This window comes from Rhincodon typus, chromosome 2, assembly GCF_021869965.1.
Source record: "Rhincodon typus isolate 14 chromosome 2, sRhiTyp1.1, whole genome shotgun sequence".
Classification (NCBI taxonomy): Eukaryota; Metazoa; Chordata; class Chondrichthyes; order Orectolobiformes; family Rhincodontidae; genus Rhincodon; species Rhincodon typus.
The window spans coordinates 95,833,874-95,854,603 of record NC_063333.1 but is presented as its reverse complement, the minus strand read 5'-3'; the positions used below and the strand labels follow the sequence as shown (position 1 = coordinate 95,854,603).

Below are 20,730 nucleotides of genomic sequence, written 5' to 3'. Positions count from 1 at the left end.
ATTGGGGCTGGATTCCTTAAGCTTGTGGGTGAAGTTAGAACATCAAGTAAACTTAGAAGCTTCTTGAGAAGATCTGAATTTTAGACCATGTGTGTATAGAACATCATGTAGGTTCTGAGATTTTTTAAAGTAATGTAAATAAATCTGTTGATGATATAGAACTAGAATGATCTTTGCATTGTTCTGAGATAAATTGAACTTCTAAGATATATATCAAATCAGTGAATACATAAAATGTTTAATCCCACGATCAGAATCTTTGTGAAACCAAGTGGAAAACCAAGATCCAGCTAAACCACCCAAGCAAAACCCACAGCTCTGATTCATCCAGAGATTTCTTATCCAGCAACATCCTTGTATAACAGCTTCTGAAGTGCATCTTACCTGGTTTCAAATCAAGCCTCTTCATTAGGCTGACCTCAGGATAGGGCACTTGACTTCTGAGTTTCCTATGTAACACTGACCCCTCTGATTTCTCACTTCCCCCCCCCCCCATCAAAAGAAAAGAAAACTCCTGGAGGGCTGAATATAAGATCACCCACTGCTCCCACTGGGTGTTAGCGATTGAATGTGTGTGCACTTTCCTTTGAAGAATGCCATGTCATGGAAAAAGACAGAATGCTGCTTCCTAAACAATGCAATGTTATCAGTTTCAGGATTGACAACTCTTTTAAACAAATTTCAAAGGGATTGACGATGTGATATTTGACCATGTGGCATTCTGCCATGGCTACTTCCTCTCTGTTACTTCCCGGTCCATCCTGCTTATTGAGTAGATAGACTAACTCCATTGGACATAATTTCTGAATGAGGAATCTGAGTGTGTGGTAATGGTACATAAGCACTTCAGAACACTGGTCAATTAATGTAGTGGGAAGGCAAAGGATACTTCTATCTGATCTATTCTCAGCTTGACTTGAGCTGTGGGGGAAGAGTGAAAAATTGTTAGGTTAGCACCAACAGCTACACTTGAAGCTCTGTTGCCATGACTGTGTCAGCAGTTTGTTATGCCTACACATGGCAGCTATTGTTCAGTTCACTCTTGCTACTGAGTCATAAGGTTCCAGGTTCGTGTCCCACACCAAGCTTGAGCATAATAAAAGATCAAGGCAGTTACTTCAGTGTAGTACTGAGGGATCAGCACTGTTGGGTGACTGTCTTTCAGATGAAATGTCCCAGCTATCTTCTCAATGGAATGGAAGAGGTCCCATGTCACTGTTTTGAAGAAGATAAGGAAGCCAGTTCCAGTGTCCTTGAGCAACATTATAAATAACAAATTATCTGGTCATTATCATGTTGTTGTTTGTGGAATTTTATTGTACAGAAATTGTCTGCTACATTACCCTACATTACAAAAGTGTCTGCACTCCTGAAAGTACGTCATTGGCTATAAAGTGCCTTGAGACATCTGGTAGCTGTGAAAAGAGAGACATAAATGCAAGTATTTTCTAGTATGTCCCTACCCTCTTTGCATAATAACTAAATATACCAATAATGCAAACATCAAGTTCTAGCTCCTCATCAGTAAAGCTTATTGATGTTTGGAGACGTCATGCAATCAGTTACTGCTTATGGAAACACTGGTACTTGCTCAATCCACATCTGACTGTGGAGATCAACTCTTCACAGAATGAGGGAAAACAAAATCACAATATAAAGTGTATAGTATTGCCAAACAATTCTAACCAATTATGATTCCCTCCTAAAATTGTTGTTGCCTCAAAGGAAATAGAAAGGTAAGTATATGTATTTTCTCTTATGTTGTTTTGGATAGTTTATGAAAAAAAAACATTTTCTGGTAACTTCCAGACAATGGAAAGTAATGTGTTAGAGTTTATTCAAAGGATCACCCAACTCATTTTTTTCATAAGAGTCAGAAGACAACACCAATTTGTGTTCAGTTTTCTGGACTGATACTCCTTAAACTAATATTTGCAAGAGACAGAGAAGTACCTGGAAACATTTACCCTTGCTCGAATTGTGTGCCTCACAGAAAATGGTGCAAACACAGGAAAGAAAATTACTGTGGAAAATCTAAAATTTCTCCTGAATCAATCATGTTTCTGATCCAAGATATAATCAGATTACCTTCAACATACCAAAAATCATTTTTTTAAACCTCAAATTATCCAAATATTGAAAGATATTCTCTCAGGCTTTGTATCCTGACACATTTCTCAAGCTTTCAAAAGATCTACTTCATCTGTAACCAGAGCTAGTGTATCCTGTACAGCCCTGAAGGTGAAGAGAACACATGTTCTGAAAGCTTAACTCACTGTGTTAGAAACTTTATTTATGCCTTACTGACAATATTTTCTGTGGTATATTTTAATCTAATTTGGCACTCACAAGGGTAAAGACTGATAAAGTATGTTGTGATAGCATGATGCAAGATGTATTTAAACGCTTAATGTTTTGTAGCAGTACATATACTTCAAAAGTAAACAATGCAAATTACTACCTACCCATGTGCAATTCTGGCACACACACCCATGTGTACTGCAACAATTGAGAAACATATTTAATTCTGGCCTCATAAGCATCATTCAATTTTTCTGTTGTGCCTGCTTCTAATCTGGGTTATTCAAGGTTGAAGTTTTGACATTCAGAGCACTTTTATGAAATGTAGTTAGGTCCTCTGGGTATATGGAGATTAGTCTTCTGTTTGAACCTATCTCATTGTGACTGCAGACCTTCATACAGAGATTACATGTGTATCAAGTCACCCAGTTATTGATTAAACCCAATCCCAGGGGTCAGTGGAGGTGAAGGACTTGCAGTAAGACTCGTGTCTGTTAAATGTGTTAGACAGCAGTATAACCACTTTGCAATATTTTCAAACAAAGAGGAACAATCACTTTCTGTAAAATGAAATTGTACTGATTTACATTTTATTCAGGATTTATTTAGTGGGTGCTTTGCATTCACATTTATAAAGTAAGTTCAGTGCGAAGTTCCTTCTATTTCCGCATCATGCATTATATTCTGTTCATCATTTCCATTCTTTGCCTGTTGAGATGAAACTCTGAGTAAATTCTGAACAGTTCTAAAGCATGTTTATATGTCATTTTTTAACCTCCTTACGATAGATTTTAATTTAGATTGTAGAAAAGTGAAAAGCAATGATCCAACATACAATTTAATTTTCCCCCATGTTCTTTTTGTTAGCTGATGCAAAGTCATTGCACATTTTTGGGATAATTACTGGTAATTGGAAATTATAAATAATTTCAATAAAACAAATTGTAATTTTTTTGATGGATTGGCTGCGCTAAATTGCCCATAGTGTTCAGGGATGTGTAAATTAGGTGGGTTATGGGGGAATGGGTCTAAGTGGTATGTTCCAAGTGTGGGTGTGGACTTGTTGGGCTGAAGGGCCTGTTTCCACACTGTAGGGATTCTATGATTGTGATCTCCTTTACCACACGAAAGGCACTTGGCCAGTCTCCTTATTTTAGCTATGTTTTGAAGGAAATAATATAAAAATGACAAAAAGCATCAATTTGCAAATTATAATTGTCAATTCAAACACAATAAAAGAATGTTAAACTGGATGCTTAATATTTAGAGTTGGTGATTGGGAGCTGTGTTTATAAATCTTTTGACTTAATGGTTAAACAGTCTATGACTTAAATAAACTGATCTGGAATAAAAAATTTGATTGGATAACATCATGGAGCTTCATGATTTAAATAGTGTTATCAAGGTAAATTTACAATTTTCACCATCTAGTGTCACGCATTGGGAATTCATACTCCTGGTTAGTGGGTCCTGCTTGATTTCTCATCTATTAATTTCATCCTGCAGAAAATCTCTAGGAATATGTTGTTTTCTTTCCTAAGCCCAATAATGCAGTCCCAATATCCTTGGAACTAAATGTGAACATTTAAATACAATATAGGATAAGGAACATGTAGCATTACCCTTTAAGTGGAAGGCTGGTGCTGGTGTAAAATTGTTTGCAGGCACACCTTCAAATCAATTGTTTTACAGCTGATACAGTTATCCTTTAGAAAATAGAACCAGGTAAGAAATGCACATGCACTGGCATTTATGCTTGACTTCCAAGATTAGGTACTAGACAAAATGACAGATATAAGAATTTTTACATTGATTTATACAAATGGTTTCTTCAAATTTTATTTATTGGAGAAAATTTTTTTTAATCATTATTTCATATGATTTCACCTTTTTTTAGAAAGAACGTTGTATTTGGAGCAAGTGGGAAGTGATTATGTACTTTGGTATTCCTGTATGAAGGGTTTAATTGTGCTTGGTCAGGTATGTGTTCACCTGGGCTTGACTGTACTGATTCTAGATTGACATAATAGAACAAAGCACAAAAGAACAAAAGAGAAGTACAGCACAGGAACAGGCCCTTTGGCCCTCCAATCCTGTGCCCATCATCACTCCCTAACTAAGCTAAAAAACAAACCTTCTGCCCTTATGCAGTCTGTATCTTCTATTCCCTCCTTGTTCATGTAACCATCAAGATGTCTCTTAAATGTCACCAACATGCCTGCTTTCACCATCTCTTCTAGCAGTGCCTCCAGAGTCCTACCACTCTCTGCGTTAAAAACTTCCCTCGCACATCTCCGTTAAACTTTCCCCCTCTCACCTTGAACCTGTCCCCCCCTTGTAATTGACGCTTCAATATTTGGAAAAAGCCTCTCACTATCCACCCTAGCTATGCCTCTCATAATTTTGTAGACGTCTGTCAGGTCTCCTCTCAGCCACTATCTTTCCAGTGAAATCAATCCTAGTCTTTTTAACCGTTCCTCATAGTCAATGCCCTCGAGACCAGGCAACATCCTGGTGAACCTTCTCCGTACTCTCTCCAAAGCTTTCACGACCTTCAGGTAGTATGGCAACCAAAACTGCACGCAATACTCCAAATGCAGCCTAACAAGGGTTTTATATAGCTGCAACATGGTTTGCCAACTCTTGTACTCCACGCCCTGGGCGATGAAGGCAAGCATGTCATATGCCTTCTTAATCACCTTGGCCACCTGTGTTGCCACTTTTAGGGAACTGTGAATCTGTATGCACAGATCCATCTGTATGTTAATGTTCCTAAGGGTTCTGCCATTTACAATACAATTCAAAACTAACTTTGATCCTCCAAAATGCATCACCTTGCATTTGTCTGGATTAAACGCCATCTGCCATTTCTGTGCCCAAGTGTCCAATCTATTGTCGGCACTATCAGCAACTCCACGAATCTGCTGTCACCTGCAAACTTACTAATCAGACCACCCAGATCATTTATATATATGACAAACAACACAGAACCAAAGACTGATGAATGTTACACTTCTGTTAACAATGTTGGTTGAGCAAACTTTCAGCTTTAATGAGAAATGAAACTGACCAAGAACATGTTGTTCAGTCTCAGCATGAAGGATCAAGTATTTCTGCAGAAATTAATGAGGCACCAGAGCCTGATCAGTGATAGCTTGGATGATACTGATCCAGGTCAGTTAGCATCATGCTAGTACTATGAGCCAGGGCATCTGGTTGACTTTTACGCTGTGGTCTGATGAATGGAATGCTTGCAAAATCATGTTAATATTTTGAAATGTCTTAACAGAAGAGCAACTGCGTGCTAGACTTCTCGATATGTTCTATAAATTTATTGTTTGATAAAGTGACTGACTGGGTTGCAGCATTCCACTTCAAAATGCACTGAAAAGTCCTGTGCCATATTCTTACCCTGGAACTAAATGCTGAACGTTTAATTACAGTACCTGTACCTGTACCTTCAGTGACTCTGCGATTACGTTTTTTAGAGGTAACTGTCATGTAACATTAAAACAGCAGCAGGAATATACCAAGAACACCCAATTACGAAAAAGAGGTTGCACTGAATTTTCAGTCTCCCTGCACAGCAGAAATACAAAGGTAGTGACCTGAAAATGAAGTGCAAAAACTTACTACACATTGCTGATATTACTGGTATATTGCTGGGTGTCTCTGAGTAGGCACCCAGCCAACTAATCGGAAATATTTAAAATGGTATGCTATGATCTCGATATACAAGCCTTGTTATATTTTAGACTGCATTCTATTATTTTCCCTTTCACTGATGTTAAACTAATAGACTCATAGATTCCTAACTGAGTTGTTTCATCCAGATGCCACCTTTGCCTTCTTTCAGTCCTATACAGTCTGATCAGTACCTAATCAGTCCCCAGGATGATAGCTAATGCTACACAATTTTCCATTGTTGCTTCTGGCTCATCGTTTGAGCTAGGTGTTTAAGTGTTAAGTGTTAATACTTTATTCAGTACACTGCAATGCTGATTTCAAAATCCTGTAGGATATAGTGTATACTTAAGTACTTGGATTAAACATTAATAGTTATGTTATCATCTCTAGTGAATACTTGTAAAACAATTATATAAACTACTTTATCATATTGAATTTTCCTGCTACTTTTATAACTATAACTGCTCTCATTGCCTTTAATTTTTGAGCCTGAATTCATATCTAGGATTTTCTTTGCATTTATCTCGTGATAGCAGATTTCTGTATCCCTCCTATTATTTTTCTCTTCTAAGTTCAATCACACCTCATCAGGATGGGTGAAGCGTCCCGACCTGAAACATTGACTTTCCTGCTCCTCCGATGCTGCCTGACCTGTTGGGTTCCTCCATCTCCACACTGTATTGAAATAAAAAATATGAAATATGGCTACTTACTATTAATAAAATACTAGAGACAGCAACTAATTTCAGCATGCATTTTTGTTGCAAATTTGAAATGCCTGGGTAACCTAATTTAGTTTTATTTATGCAGCTTCACAATTAGTCTTGATGCAGTACTCACATTGTTAGTAAGTGTAGTGAATTTCTGGTTGAATTGCCTGAAATATATGCCATGTCATTTGTTCCTCACAGCTGGAGCACTTTTCCCAAAAGACCTAATTCCAGCTATGTATTCAAGTTGTTTTCCCAGGGGAGAGGGATGGAAACAAAGTAATGTTCTTTGTTTCAATTTGACATCACTTTCTGTTCAGTCTTACTATTACCTCTTCAGTAGAGCTATGTTCTGTTAGATTCAGGGAAGGTTCTATTAGGTTGGAAAACAGTGAATGTATCACCTTTACTCAAAAAGAGAGATAGACAGGAAGCAGGAAGCAAAAGGCCAGTTAGTTTAACATAAATCGGAGGAAAGATGTTAGATGCTATTATAAAGACTGTATTGGAATGCACTTGGAAAAAGACATGATTATCGGACAGAGTCAACGTGGTTGTGTGAAAGGGGAAACAATTTTAACCAACTTATTGGAGTTCTTTGAAGAGGTAATATGTTGTTGATAAACTGGAACTGGTGGATATACTGTATGTAGGTTTCTAGCAGACATTTTAAAAAGTTATTGAATAAGTTAAAGCTCTTGGTGCAGTGAGGAGGGGTGGTCGGTGAATGGGAACACTTGGTATGGATATTAGATTGGCTACTAGGAAATACAGAGTAAACATAAGTTTTCAATTTCTGCTTAGAAAGATCTAATGAATGATATGCCATAGGGCTCAGTGCTGGAGCCTCAACCTTTTATAATTTATATAAATGACCTAGATTGAAGCTATGGTCGATAATTTTGCTGATGACCCAAAGATGTAAAAGTAAACGGCAAAGAGGGCATTAGGCTATGAAGGGAAATAGATAGGTTAAGTGATCGGGCAAAGATCTGGTAAATGGAGTATAGTGTGAGAAATTGTCAAGGAAGAATATAAAAAATCTAAATGGTGAGAAATTGCAGAGATTTCAGATTCAAAGGGATTTGGTTGTTTGAGAGCATGAATTGCAAAATGTTAATATGCAATGCTTCAAGCAATTAGGAAAGCTCATAAAATATTATCATTTATTGCAAAAGGAATTAACTACAAGAATAGGGATGCTCGGAATCATTTATACAATGCATTGGTGAGACCATATCTGGAGTGCTGTGTATTGTATCAGTCTCCTTATTTAAGGATGTAAATGTATTGAAAGCAATCAGAGAAAGTTTACTAGACTAATACCTGGATGAGCCTGTTGTCTTATGAGGTCATGTTGAACAGACTAGGCTAGTATCTGCTGGTGTTTAGAAGAGTAAGAAGTGACTTGATTTAAATATACTAAATCTTTAGGGTTCTTGACAGGATGAAGATGGAAAGGACATTTCCTCTTGTTGGAGAATATGGAACTAGGGATCACAATTCACAAATAAGGGATTGTCCTTTTAAGACAGAGATGAGGATAATTGTTTTTTCTCACAGAGGATCTTCAGCCTTTGGAACTCTCTTCCTCAGTAAGCAGTGAAAAGCAGTCTTTGAATATTTTTAAGGCAGGGTGGATGGATTTGTGATAAATGAGTGGGTGAAATGTGATTAGGGGTAGGCAGGAATGGTCTTACTGAATGATTGACAAGGCTCCTGGTCCCAAATGTCCTACTCGAGCTCCTAATTCAAATGTCTGTCTATAAACAACGTCAGACCTCTGCCAGTGATTGTTTGAATAATATACTGGTAACCAAAATGCACCAAACAGCAGGAAAATTAGTTGATTGTTCTCCAAGAGAATAATGCTTGCCATCAGACCCCAAATGGTAAAAGATGCAAGTTCTTTTCCTTCATCACCACAAAACAATATGAACACATTTTGATAGTTTTTTTTTACATTTTAATGCTTTAAAGAAGGTAATATGAATATGTCTGAAAGGTTGTATTTTTGGTTTGTTCAGAGAACAAAATTATTGGTGTAGTGACTTCATAAAGAAAATGGTTTGGCTCAGGAACTTTAAAAGTAAAAGGAAATTGAAAGGGGACTTTAAAAAAGCACAGATGCCAGCCAATGAAATGCAAGGCATTAATCTTGTAATAAAATATGATTATACACTTTTTAATACCAGCTTGAATTCTATCATTCAGTTTGACATCTGGCGTTTTTGGATACTAGGGAGAGAATGTGTATAACATCTTCAAAATGGCAAATTTGAAAAGCAATGAGGTTTTAATTAGCATTCCTTGTTTTGTTTCCTTTGCAGAGGCTCAAAGCAGCTCTCAGTCAGCAGCCTACGGCTTTGTCAAATGGAAATATGAACATGATGGGTCAAGTAATGGAGATGATGACATCCAGGCAGGAGCAGGCACCACAGCCACACCATCACATGCACTCACATCAGCATCAGCCACCTCCTCATCATCCTTTCACACATCAACATCATCCTCACCATCACCAGCAAAACCACCCCCATTCTCATCCACACCTACACACAAACCCACCACAACACCAGACCCCTCCGCTTCAACCTCTAACCACCGGAACACAAAGTCAGGTAAATCATCTAAGGATATGTATAGACTGTATTACAGTTTTGTGGCTGGAAAATGATACAGAAAGAAACAAACAATGATTATACTGTCTATTTTCTATTATTAATGTCAATAAAATAGGAATATAAATCATCTCCACTACTGAAAGACAAGTACAAGGTGTATTTTGTATTACAATTTATCAACACCTTCACACATGGAGATATGCCTAAATAAAAACATAGGGAATGTGTTTTTCCATTTCATTTCTGTAGCACCACCATCATGAAGGTTTACTCTAGTTGGTATTTCTTGTAAAATTTGGGTGCATGCTTTCTAAAGATAACTTTTGGGGTAAATCCACACCTTGGCCCAGACTAAGCGGGAAGAAAAATAATCAAATCAGCCATAATGGCAGACAAGGCTCATGGGCCAGAATATTCTACTCCAGCTCCTAATTCACATGTCTGTCTGTAAATATTGTCAGACCTCTGCTAGCTGTTACTTAAATAGTGTACTTGTAACCAAAATGAACCAAACAGCAGGATCACAAAAATGGAAAAAAATGCAAGTGATTTTTTTCTTTCATCACAACAATATGAACATATTTGGATGGTTTCTTTCTACATTTTAATGCTGTAGAAGGCAACATGAATATATTTGAAAGGTTGCATTTCTGTACTCAGAGAACACAATTATTGGTTCAGTGACTTTAAAAAGAAACTGGTTTGGCTCAGAATCTTTAAAAGCAAAAGAAAATTGATTAGGGACTTTTTAAAACAAAAGCACAAATGCCAGCCAATGAAATGCAAAACATTAATCTTATAATGAAGGATGATTACTTGCCTTTAGTACCAGCATCACTTCTGTCATTTACTTTGTCATTTGAAGTTTTGGATACTAGGGAGAGGATGTATATAATGGAGCACTAGAAATTGACCTCCAGGCAACACTGGCCCGACTGGACAAGTTAATTTTAGACTGTTTGCCTCACCAACAAAAGTCCCCAGGTGTGTTTGTTTTACAAGGTGGGTTGATGGAACAAGCAACAGTGGGTGGGAGAGATGATCCCCAGGACTGTAGAATCAGGAGGAGTACTCCTGTTTATCAGAGCTCCACAGAAAGCAATGAAAGTTCTTTGCTTGAGCTGGTGGCTGCTGCAGCTATGGAGATTCCTGAACAGAACGAGCCTGTCACCTGCCCAGCTGACCACCGGTGATGAACTTTGCATTGGGCTTCTCCATCTGGTGTAAAGCCCTTTATTAATATTTTCCAGAGCATGTCGACCTGGGACATGGAACCAAGCACAGCCATTCAACCCCTTGAGTCTGCTCAACCATCCAGTTAGAACGTAGCTGATTTGTACCTGAACTCCAACTATCCACTTGGGTTCTATGAGCCGCCTTAAAAAAAAAACTTTCAATATTGTTAGGAAATTTTTATTTAAATGCATTTTACCAACTTTTTGAGGGAGAGTTTTCCAGATTCCTTTCGTGTGTAAAGCAGTGCTTTCTTGCATCATCCTTGAATGAGATCACTCTAACGTTAAGGCTATGCCCCATTTTTTGAACTCCTCCACTAGAGGAGATAATTTCTCTCTCATCTACCAAATCAAATCCTTTAATGACTTCAATTAGATCTTCCTGATCAACTTGTATACTCAAGGGAAGTACAAGGCTTATCTGTGCAAGTAGTCCTCGTAATTTACCTTTACAGCCATAGCTCCACCGCTTACCTGATAGCCTTACATCAATTTTAGACCCATGAGACATATTGCAAAGCATTATGCTTTTTATCCTTCATGAAACTACTATATAAAATATTCACCAATGAGTGTTTTGTGTCCTGGCACTGACAAAGACAGATGCAGATAAAGTTCTTTATTGGGAACTGTTCCTCACATTGCAGCATTTTAAGATTTAAGGACAGATTTGTTGAAACAAAGCAAATGATTGTGAATTGGAAATAGAGCAAAAATTTATCTGTCTAATTGTCTGATTTAGATTTTTATTTAGTATCATCTTAATCACTTTATCCTTTGTATAACCAAGCACTGAGAAGGTTAATTGTCTAAGTATTGATAGATATTCCTGTTTTAGAAATATATTTCCCTGCTAAATAATTTTGATATTTTAACATTCCCAGTAAAAATCATTACAACTATTTTCCACCCATCAATTTTATGAAATACAAATTAACAGTGGTAATGGCAGAAAACCAGCCAGTCACAACCTAATTACTGTTGTTTTTATCAAGCATCTAAATTAACATATAACCAGTAGATTTGGTGAAAATGTATTTTGTCCAGGTATGGAGTGAGCAAAAAAGAATTAAAAATGGATTAATGATTTTTCAAGTCTGCATATCAACCATTCCTTCTGACACAGCTTGAGTCCAGTTGCAAGCTTGCTACTCTTAATATGGAAAGAGTTGATATGTACCAAGATTGAATCTAGGTTTGAAGGAAATAAAATGATTCATACATTTCTCACCTTTCACTACTCATGCTTATTAGTTTCAATGGATGGAAAAGAGTTGACATTCTATGTCTGCAAACCTTCTTCTACACTCCTTAGACAAACACAGACATTGGGCATGATTTTTGTTGGAGTTATACTAACTCTCTGGCATAGCTCCAGCAGACAGGGTAGGAAATGAGTCTGGGAGTAGCTCCACTGGATCTCCACCAAATGAAGTTCTTCCAGCAGATGTGATGGGCATGGAGAAAGCATCCACCCTAATATGAAGAGATATATTCAAACCAGATGCAAATTACATGCACTGTTGCTTTGATAATAGGGGAGAATATTCAAAAGTTAAAGGGGTGTCTTTTCAAAAAAAAACATTGGTTTCTGATGTCTTCCTCTGCCATCCATGCTGAGATGCCGCTGTCTGGGAAGGAGTGGAAGGGGATGTTGCAGTGTGGGCAGTGTATACTAACAGTATGCTGAAATTATTGCAGATTTTAAAGTGGGAAACAATTGGGCTCAGAGTGTTTAAATGTTTCCTGTGAGTAGGAGGATGTGTGGAAGAGGCACAGAATGTGCCTACCGTCTCTTGAAAAGATGCCTGTACATGAACACGGCCAGCTTTGGGACGTAGGCACACATTGCTGGAATTTTTCCAGCACTGCAGAGGCAGGATTTTGGGTACACAGAAATTTGGAAAAAGGAGCCCTGGGGCCAGCTCGCCAGTATATTCCCAACACTGTACAGCAAGGGCGATTTCTCTAGCAGCAGCAGAAAGTTGATCCAGGTATTTAATATAAAATTGGCCCTTATTTCAACAGTGCAGTGACACTTTCCATACATAACATGGATTCCATGCAATATCTGGAACTCATCATTTAAGTGGAGGCAAAATCACAGCAAGAAGAGATTGTTCTCCGAATCTGACAGGCATTCAAGTCAACAAAGGAGCCAAATGACAATGTTAATGGCAAAGCTAAAATAAATTTTAAAAATTAATTAGGTAAATTAAAAGGAAGAATGACAGATATAAATGTAGGGAGAAACCTGAAGGAATTCATTGGACTGAACACAGAGCATGTGAATGTAAATGTACAGAATATGACGAGGATGATCAATTGTAAAAACTATAACTGGACATACTAACTTACTGTAATATTTTTTGTTAGTAGTGAAATACTAAGAAGGTAGAGAAGGTAAACAAAGCAAAATCTGAGGATGAGCTCAGGATAATTAGTGTAATAAATGATTCCTTTCCCAGGAAGAGGTAATGAGCACCATGCTGTTCCTCAGTAGCAACAGTCCAAGTAGAACTAACTTCAGCATAAATCAGCTGGAAGTCCAAGACAGACTGAAAAGAGTTCAAAACAAATGATCCTCCATAAATAGGTTCTTTCTCTAGTGATAATGAGGTAGCTAAGGGAGCAACTACGTGAAACATTGGTGGTAATTTTTGAGGGAACCAATCATTACTGTGTAGGCTGGCAATGTCCGTTTAAATAGAACATGCACAACCATGTTGCCAATGCAGTCACCCTCCTACCATCCCTAATTGGATGATTAACATGCACACAGTGGGCCAGATCTTCAACTTCACGGTGAGTAGTAGAAGTCAGAAAAATTGCCACCTTCAAATGCCTGCCTCAGAGTAATACCAACACTGATATTACAGTTGTCAATGCCAGCGGTGGGTGATTGGGTGTCAGTTGCAGTTGGCCCAGCTGACCCTGGAGGAGGTTTTGACACCACACAGAGAGCTGCCAAGTGTGGAGGTGGGCTGCTTAAAAGGCCTACCTTAGGGCTATGGGACCTCATCCAAACTGTAATAAACAAGAGGCCCCACAGCCTCACCCTTCACATGCCCCTGTCTACACACACACGCGCACATACACACACACACTCCCTATGCCCTCATACCAAGAAATGCCCCCATCTCTCACCCACCCCAACCATGACCCATGACATGCCATATGCTAAGGTCTGGCGTTTCACCAACTATGCACTGTATTGAAGAGGTGAATGCTATTGTGACAGTTGAATGTGTAAACAATAGCTTTTAAGAAAAAGGAAAACATTCATAACTTTCCATTATGTTAAAACAGACTTCATTCATTATGGGGCAATGAAAGTGTCAGTCATCCAGACCCTTTAATGTTCCAATGTCTAAAACTTCAAGACATTTGAAAACACTTAACCTTGTGTAAACAAACATTGTGAAATTGAAATTGTGAAATCAGACGACGAGGCAGCAAATCAAGCAAACAAGGGCTCAGTTGTTTCAGCACACTAATGGTTGTCCAGACTCTCTGCCAACCATCATCATGTATTCTTGTTTTGGGAGGGGGTGGTGTGGCATGATGCAATGAAAAGGTTGCCAGGAAGTGTTTATCTTGGTATCTTGGTTTATCAGGGCTTGAGGGGCCATGGGGAGGTTTAGGGGGGCATGTGTTGGCATAATAGCATGGTGAGGACCTTTTACTTTCAAAAGTTTCCCTCTTGCAGACAACATTTTACAAAACCTCTGAGGTGCCATGAATCAGAACACTTTGAAAAGCTAGTGCAACTCCAAGAAAATTGTAGAGCAGTAGGTTATGCTTATCTCCACAATAGAACAGGCCAGGTCACTTATACTGGGTGTGTGTTTACAACCTAAGTGCTTCTGCATCCTTAAAAAGCCCTCCTGAAATTAAGCAAACTCTGGAATGTTGTAAGGAAACCAAGAATTGTGTCCCAGAAACCATTTTGAAAGGGGTCCCCAGTCAAAGCAACTCAACAAAAATCCATTTCAGCAAAAATTTAACTAGATACATCAATCGGCCACCTCCCATAATATCATACTGGAGGGCACACTGCCAACATAAATTAAGTTCTGCAATATTTTCCACATACGGTGGAGAATGGCTTTTTCACAGATGGGGCCTTTTCTGTTCTGTTGTACATTGTAGAAAAAGGATTAAGATCAGAATGAAATTCTTAGATGAGATTGCAATCACAGTCATGGAATTCCTGTCTCATGTAGAGCAGCTGATAGGTCTGGTTAGTTGGAATTTATTCAACTTATGCTTTGTGTTTTAGATTTGATGTTTGATGTTTGCTTGCAGGTCTCACCTGGAACACAGCAGATGCAGTCTCCACAGTCAGGGCACCCAACTCCAACTAGTGGAGGCCGCAGAAGAAGGGTTGTAGATGAAGATCCTGATGAAAGGCGGAGGAAGTTTCTGGAAAGAAATCGCGCAGCAGCAACACGGTGCAGACAGAAGAGAAAAGTGTGGGTGTTGTCATTGGAAAAGAAAGCAGAGGAGCTCACACAAACCAATATGCAACTTCAGGTATAACACTTTCTTAAAAATCACAGTAGCAGAGTCTTCTTGAAAAATGCTTTTTATATTGTTTGAATTGCAACGTTTAATGTGATTTTCTAATCCTACCTTTGACAGGTATAGGATTATTTGTTATTGGTTCCAAAGCCACCTGACCACCATTCTAGAAATATTCATTGAGAACACAGCATAACATGGCACCTTTTTTCTTTATTGTACAAACATTTTGTGTTAGGTCTCCTGTTTCTTCTTCACTCTCTAAATGAATTAATAAACTGCACACAAGTGTTAAAGTTTACTGTGCAATATTACAAACAATCCTATTTATGCGAAATTGCTGTACCTCACTTCTTAATGAAAATGTCACCTCATTCCAAATGATAAATAAACATTTTTGTGAAAGTAATGAACGTAAGGTCAAAACACATTTAATAAACACAAATAATAAGTCACAATTTTGGCTCGAGATGGTGAAGGTATCATTTATTACTTACTTACTTTTAGCAAACTTGAGTTAACATTGAAAACTTATTCTCTTTCTGACAAAGTCACAAGTCACTTTTAGGAGAAGAAGCAATGTATGTTGGTTTATGTCTGACTTATAATGTCGTTTCATGTATTAACTAAATGTATTTATGTAAATGTGTATTCAGACTTGAATGGTGTCTTACCACTTCAAAGAAGTTTACAACAGGCTTTTTATTACACAGCTGCTTGATCTTGAAATTCAGGGGTTCAGAAAAATGAGAACATTTGGGTTTAGTTTTGTCAGCATATGTGTGGTAGGTTCTGTTGATTGACTGCAGCAGCAGAATTGTGTAATCAGCAAATGAACAGCTCAATGAAAGGTCTAAACACTGGTTCAATCATATGTTGACCTGAATTATATGAGGTCATTTTTATCACCCAAAATGGACAAATTTGAGCCAGATAGGAGTTAAAAAGTTATAATTCTGATTCAAAACCCCTCCCTCCACCTTCACAATAATAACAAAGGCTGGAAAGCTCCAATTTGCTGTCAGTAGACATGTCGTTCATTAAAATCTTTTTTAAAAAATTTTTAAAAATATTTTTAAACCTTGCTAACTGAATCACCCTTTGAAAACCTGATAGTTGAGAGAAGAAAGAGTTGAATTTATTAGGCAAGTGTTTAACAATAGTACTTTTGGGCCAGAAGGAGCAGGAGGGTTTCTACCAGCTTAACCAGCTACCCAGTAAAGCCCACATTATCTGTTTCTGCCATTCCACCTCCCAATCACCATCTCACCCTATCTCCGTCCCTATCCAAGCTCTGCTGCTTCTTTCTGCTGCAGGTTTTTTTGGCTGAAAGATAGCCAGACAATTAGTCTGGCTGTCAGATTGGAAGAAGTTTAAACGTGAGCAGGTAAAGCTGAAGGATGTTCCATGCTCCTGGGTTTCCTGTCAAAAACTCCTTTCTAGTCCCCATGCATGCTCCTTGTAAATATTAGGGTCATAAAGTCATGAAGGCCAGTTTTAACTGGCAAGGACACTATGGTGTTAGCTCTAAAATAGCTGTGCTGCACTTGTCACCTTGTTTCTATTGTGATGCTTGCTGCTACTAGATTGCCCAGGATCATCTTCTGGAGGACATGGCTGAATCGGGTGAGCGCCTCATTATTACACCTAACTTGATGCCTCATGATGTGCATCTAAAACAAATTTGAATCACAATTGAAGGTAATGTGGGCTGTTCGTATTCTGACCTGTTATAGCAGGTATAAAGCTGAAATGGTAGAAAAGTTTGAAAAAGTTAAGTACAAAATTACACCCACTGGTATCCTAGGGTATCCCCTTCATGCTAAGTCTCTCATCCCTAGAACTGCCTGTGTGCCTCTGCACTTTTGCTGTCTAATTGTGCCAGTCAGAAGCTGGAGTTCACCAATAAGACATTGTTTGAGGCCTGTAACTCATTATGGGCATTGATATGAGGCCAGATTCTCAGACTAGTTCAGGATTCCAAAAATCTCTCCCAACAATATTATGCAAGACTCCTCCTTTTGCATTTATCTAGTATTTTTTCCCACCCACCAGATGTCTCAAAATGTTTTACAGCCAATTATGTGTCCTTGACGTGTAGTCATATTGTAATGCAGGAAGTGTTGCAGCCAGTATGTACACAGCAAACTCCCAAAGCAATGTGATAATGACCAAATAACCTATTCTTGTGATGTTGATTAAGGGATACATATTGGCCAGAACACTGGAGATAACTCCACTGCCCTTCTTCAGACTAGTGCCATGGTATCTTTTACACCTACCAAAGCAGGAAAATGGGGTCTGTAACATCTTATCCAAAAGACAGCACCTGCACACTGCTGGATTGGAGTGCTGGCTTTGATGATTATATTCAAGTCCTGGATTGGGTATGAACACAGAACACTGTAATTCAGAGACTAAAATGCTACCCCCTGAGTGGCAGTTTATATAATTATTGGAAACCATCACTGTACAAGTGCTTCCACCTGCATTCAATGGTTTTGTAAGTAGCAATGACTAAAGGATTGAAATTTTCTGTTGATTTTGGTTATTGTGGTTCAGAAAAATAACTTTTTGATATATTTTAGCATCTCCTTGTTCTGCAATCAAGCTGCAATCAAAGTTTCACCTAGCCAAGGCATCAAAAATATTAGTTTCCTTCTAGTTTTCTTGAGCGAAGTGCTTGTAGATGTCCAGTTGTTGTGAAAAAACACTATAAAATGCAAATGTTTCTTTTATTTTAATTTTTATTTCTGGGGAGAGGGGTTTTTCATTTAAAGCAGTTTCAAGCATTTTTGGCCTGGGTGTCTTGACCTGTGGGTTTGTGACTGCCAAAATCTATTGTGCACAACATTTTAGCAGAACAGGGATAATGCCCTGATATTGACAGGAAAATAATATCATAGGAGGCACTGTTTTGCTTTCAGGAAATCTGGAAGAATAGGTTTCCCCCATGTATTTACGAATGTAACAACAGAATCTGATTGAAAATTTCCACATTGATAAATTGACAAATAGTTGATTTTTGATAAAATTGATGTAGGTTGGGTTTAATTTTGAGACTTTTGGCATTTTTCGTTCTATGCAAGTGAAACCCACTTGATTTTGGGGGGGTGCTGGTGTTAAAATTACCACCAATAATGCAACAGTTTCAGATGGAACTGAACACAAGGTTTTGGAGTGAAAAGCTTCAAATTATTCACATTTGTCAAATGTATTCACAGAATGAGGTCTCTCTCTTGAAGAATGAGGTGACACAGCTGAAGCAACTGTTGTTGACGCATAAAGACTGTCCAATCACAACAATGCAAGAGGAGACACAAAGCTACCTGAGTAAGTAAAACTCAACTCATCCAAAAAAAATTGAAGAGAATTTTCAGCTTATGACTGGCACTTAATTTCAGAGTGGCTGATGTACCAATTTTCCATTAAAATTGGTGAGTGTTATGATAATCTGCAACATTAGACCATGCCCCTGTGGTAAATTGAAAATTATCCCCAGTGGTTTTAAATGGTGTGTCTTTGAGTGTTTCAATAATCGAATTATTAAGTACTTATAAATAACATGACTGTATATTTTATGCCACATTGGAGTTTCAAGTCACAGTAGAGGTCTGAGTCACATTGCTGAGTTTATCTAGCATTTTCTGTTTTTATTTTAACATCAGTGGGATGTGTTCCTTGCCAACTATTCAGGTGATGGAGTGGTAAACCTCTGCACCCCACTCCTATCTGAACAATCCCTGCTTCACTCTACTAGTGGTTAAAAGGTATCACACAGCATGGTACTTTTTCTAGCAGGCAACAAACTCGTATCCCTCCTTAAAATAGCCAGTAAACCTGACAAGATCAGAATGGAACTATAAAACATCAATACACCCAGCACTTCATAAAGTTCAGGATGTCTGCCATACAGGTATCCCCTCAGCCCAGCCAAACTCCAGGAATTATCCTCAAATTATCCCAATCCCCAAATATTGTGTAATTCCCAATATCTGTTAACAACAGCCCTTAACTGCCAATGTATTCTTGTGTCTGTACCTTATGGCAAACAACAATAACTTCACAAAACATAAGCATATATTCTGTTTTTTCTTAAAGAAGACAAAAATTCATTCACAATGGAAAAATACACAATATGATGTACATAAAGATGTGGTTCCAAGGGAACATGGTGTTTGTTGAATTTGGGATCCTAGTAAATATACTATTCTGTGAATTTGGGAGGTGAATGTAGAAATTTCATCTTTTGTATCTGTTATCAAGACTAATACCACTTTATATAAAAATGTAGCAGGGCAAAATTCTTTAGGCTCCAAAAACATGTTGAAACATGATGCACATTTATCCATTGCTTCTGATTATGGCAATATACAAACCTCATGCTGCCCAGTCATTTAAATGATTCCTTCCCCTCCTCCTTCCTTATCTTCTTTCTCCACCTTCTCCTTCCTTCCTTCCTTCCTTTCCCACCTTACTCTGCTCATGGTAACCCCACTTATGTGTTTTTCTCCTTTCAGACATCTAAGTACTTCAATCTTGCTAGGACATTAGCGTGAGAGGAAGAGGCACAGAAAGACACTAATTTAAAAAAACTGTCATTCACTGTCACCCTGAATTACCAACTTAAAATTCACATTGGTGTCACAGCTTTCTGATAGCATAAAGGGAATGTACCATCTGCAGTTTAGCCACCACAGTGAACCAGACGACGGCTAGTGGGCAATAAGAACATTTAGAGATAGGATCTGCCAATGGCATCCACTGGCAGGACAGTGGTTAGTGCTCATGAACCTGGAAAAGTCAAGCACTGACTCGGCAAAGGGCTTTGTCTGGTGCTCGGAGTCTGTCCGTCCTCTCCAGAATGAAAGTAGAGTGTGCTCCTTGAGAACCTTTGTTGAACTATCCATGGTGGGGCCAATCTCCGGTGCAGCACAAGCAGAAGGCATCCAGTGTCTGTGTGTTTCATTGGAAGTTCAATCTGCTTTCGTGCCAACTCAACTTGCAGTCATTCAGGTTCACGTTGCAACACCTACTATAGATACCAAAGTTCAAATGTCTTGTGGGGGTGTCACAGCAATCTAAAATCCAGTCCACCAACTCATTACTGTTACGTACTGAGAGACTGCTCCAGGCAGTGGCACTTGTACTGTGCAGCATGAACAGTTCTCTCTAAGGATGACAGCATTCATCCTCTCACCACTCTCACTTTGCCAGTGCCCTTGCTGTTGCCTATCCTCCTGCCATTTCTTCCAGCTTTCCACCAGCTATGTTGCAGCCACAGAATTAGCACTGTGTACAATAAACAAAGACACATGGAAGACAGACAATAAATAAATAAATGGAAGAGCTAGTTAAACTTTTGAATGAAATCTAGGATTAGTTGCTTTCTCAGTTTGGAATGTCTCTTTTGTGGTGGTTTCTTCTGTCTTGTTGTCAAGTGGACACTGTAATGTTCAACGGGAAAGGGAAAGTAAGGCGTGGGATTGTCAGTGAATGAGGTACTGCTGACAGAGAAGTCATTTGTGGACAGCCCAGTCAGAAAGGGAATATTCAGGTTTCTTCCTCCCTTTGCCCCGACTTCTCTTGTTCAACATGTCACTGTCTGTCCAATGAAAAAAGATCAAGCTGTAATGATGGTAAGGTTGT

General features: G+C 38.4%; 1 protein-coding gene across 3 annotated transcripts in view; it reads left to right on the top strand.

Moving 5' to 3' along the window:
- The window catches only part of creb5b (cAMP responsive element binding protein 5b), a 408,265-nt gene that overhangs the window by 376,797 nt on the left and 10,738 nt on the right, over positions 1 to 20,730 (top strand). For all 3 annotated transcript variants that reach the window (XM_048615065.1, XM_048615073.1, XM_048615081.1), the window contains 3 exons: positions 9,029 to 9,319; positions 14,866 to 15,093; positions 18,306 to 18,414. In XM_048615065.1, coding sequence (XP_048471022.1) covers positions 9,029 to 9,319; positions 14,866 to 15,093; positions 18,306 to 18,414 — 628 coding nt within the window. The remainder of the gene's footprint in view (positions 1 to 9,028; positions 9,320 to 14,865; positions 15,094 to 18,305; positions 18,415 to 20,730) is intronic.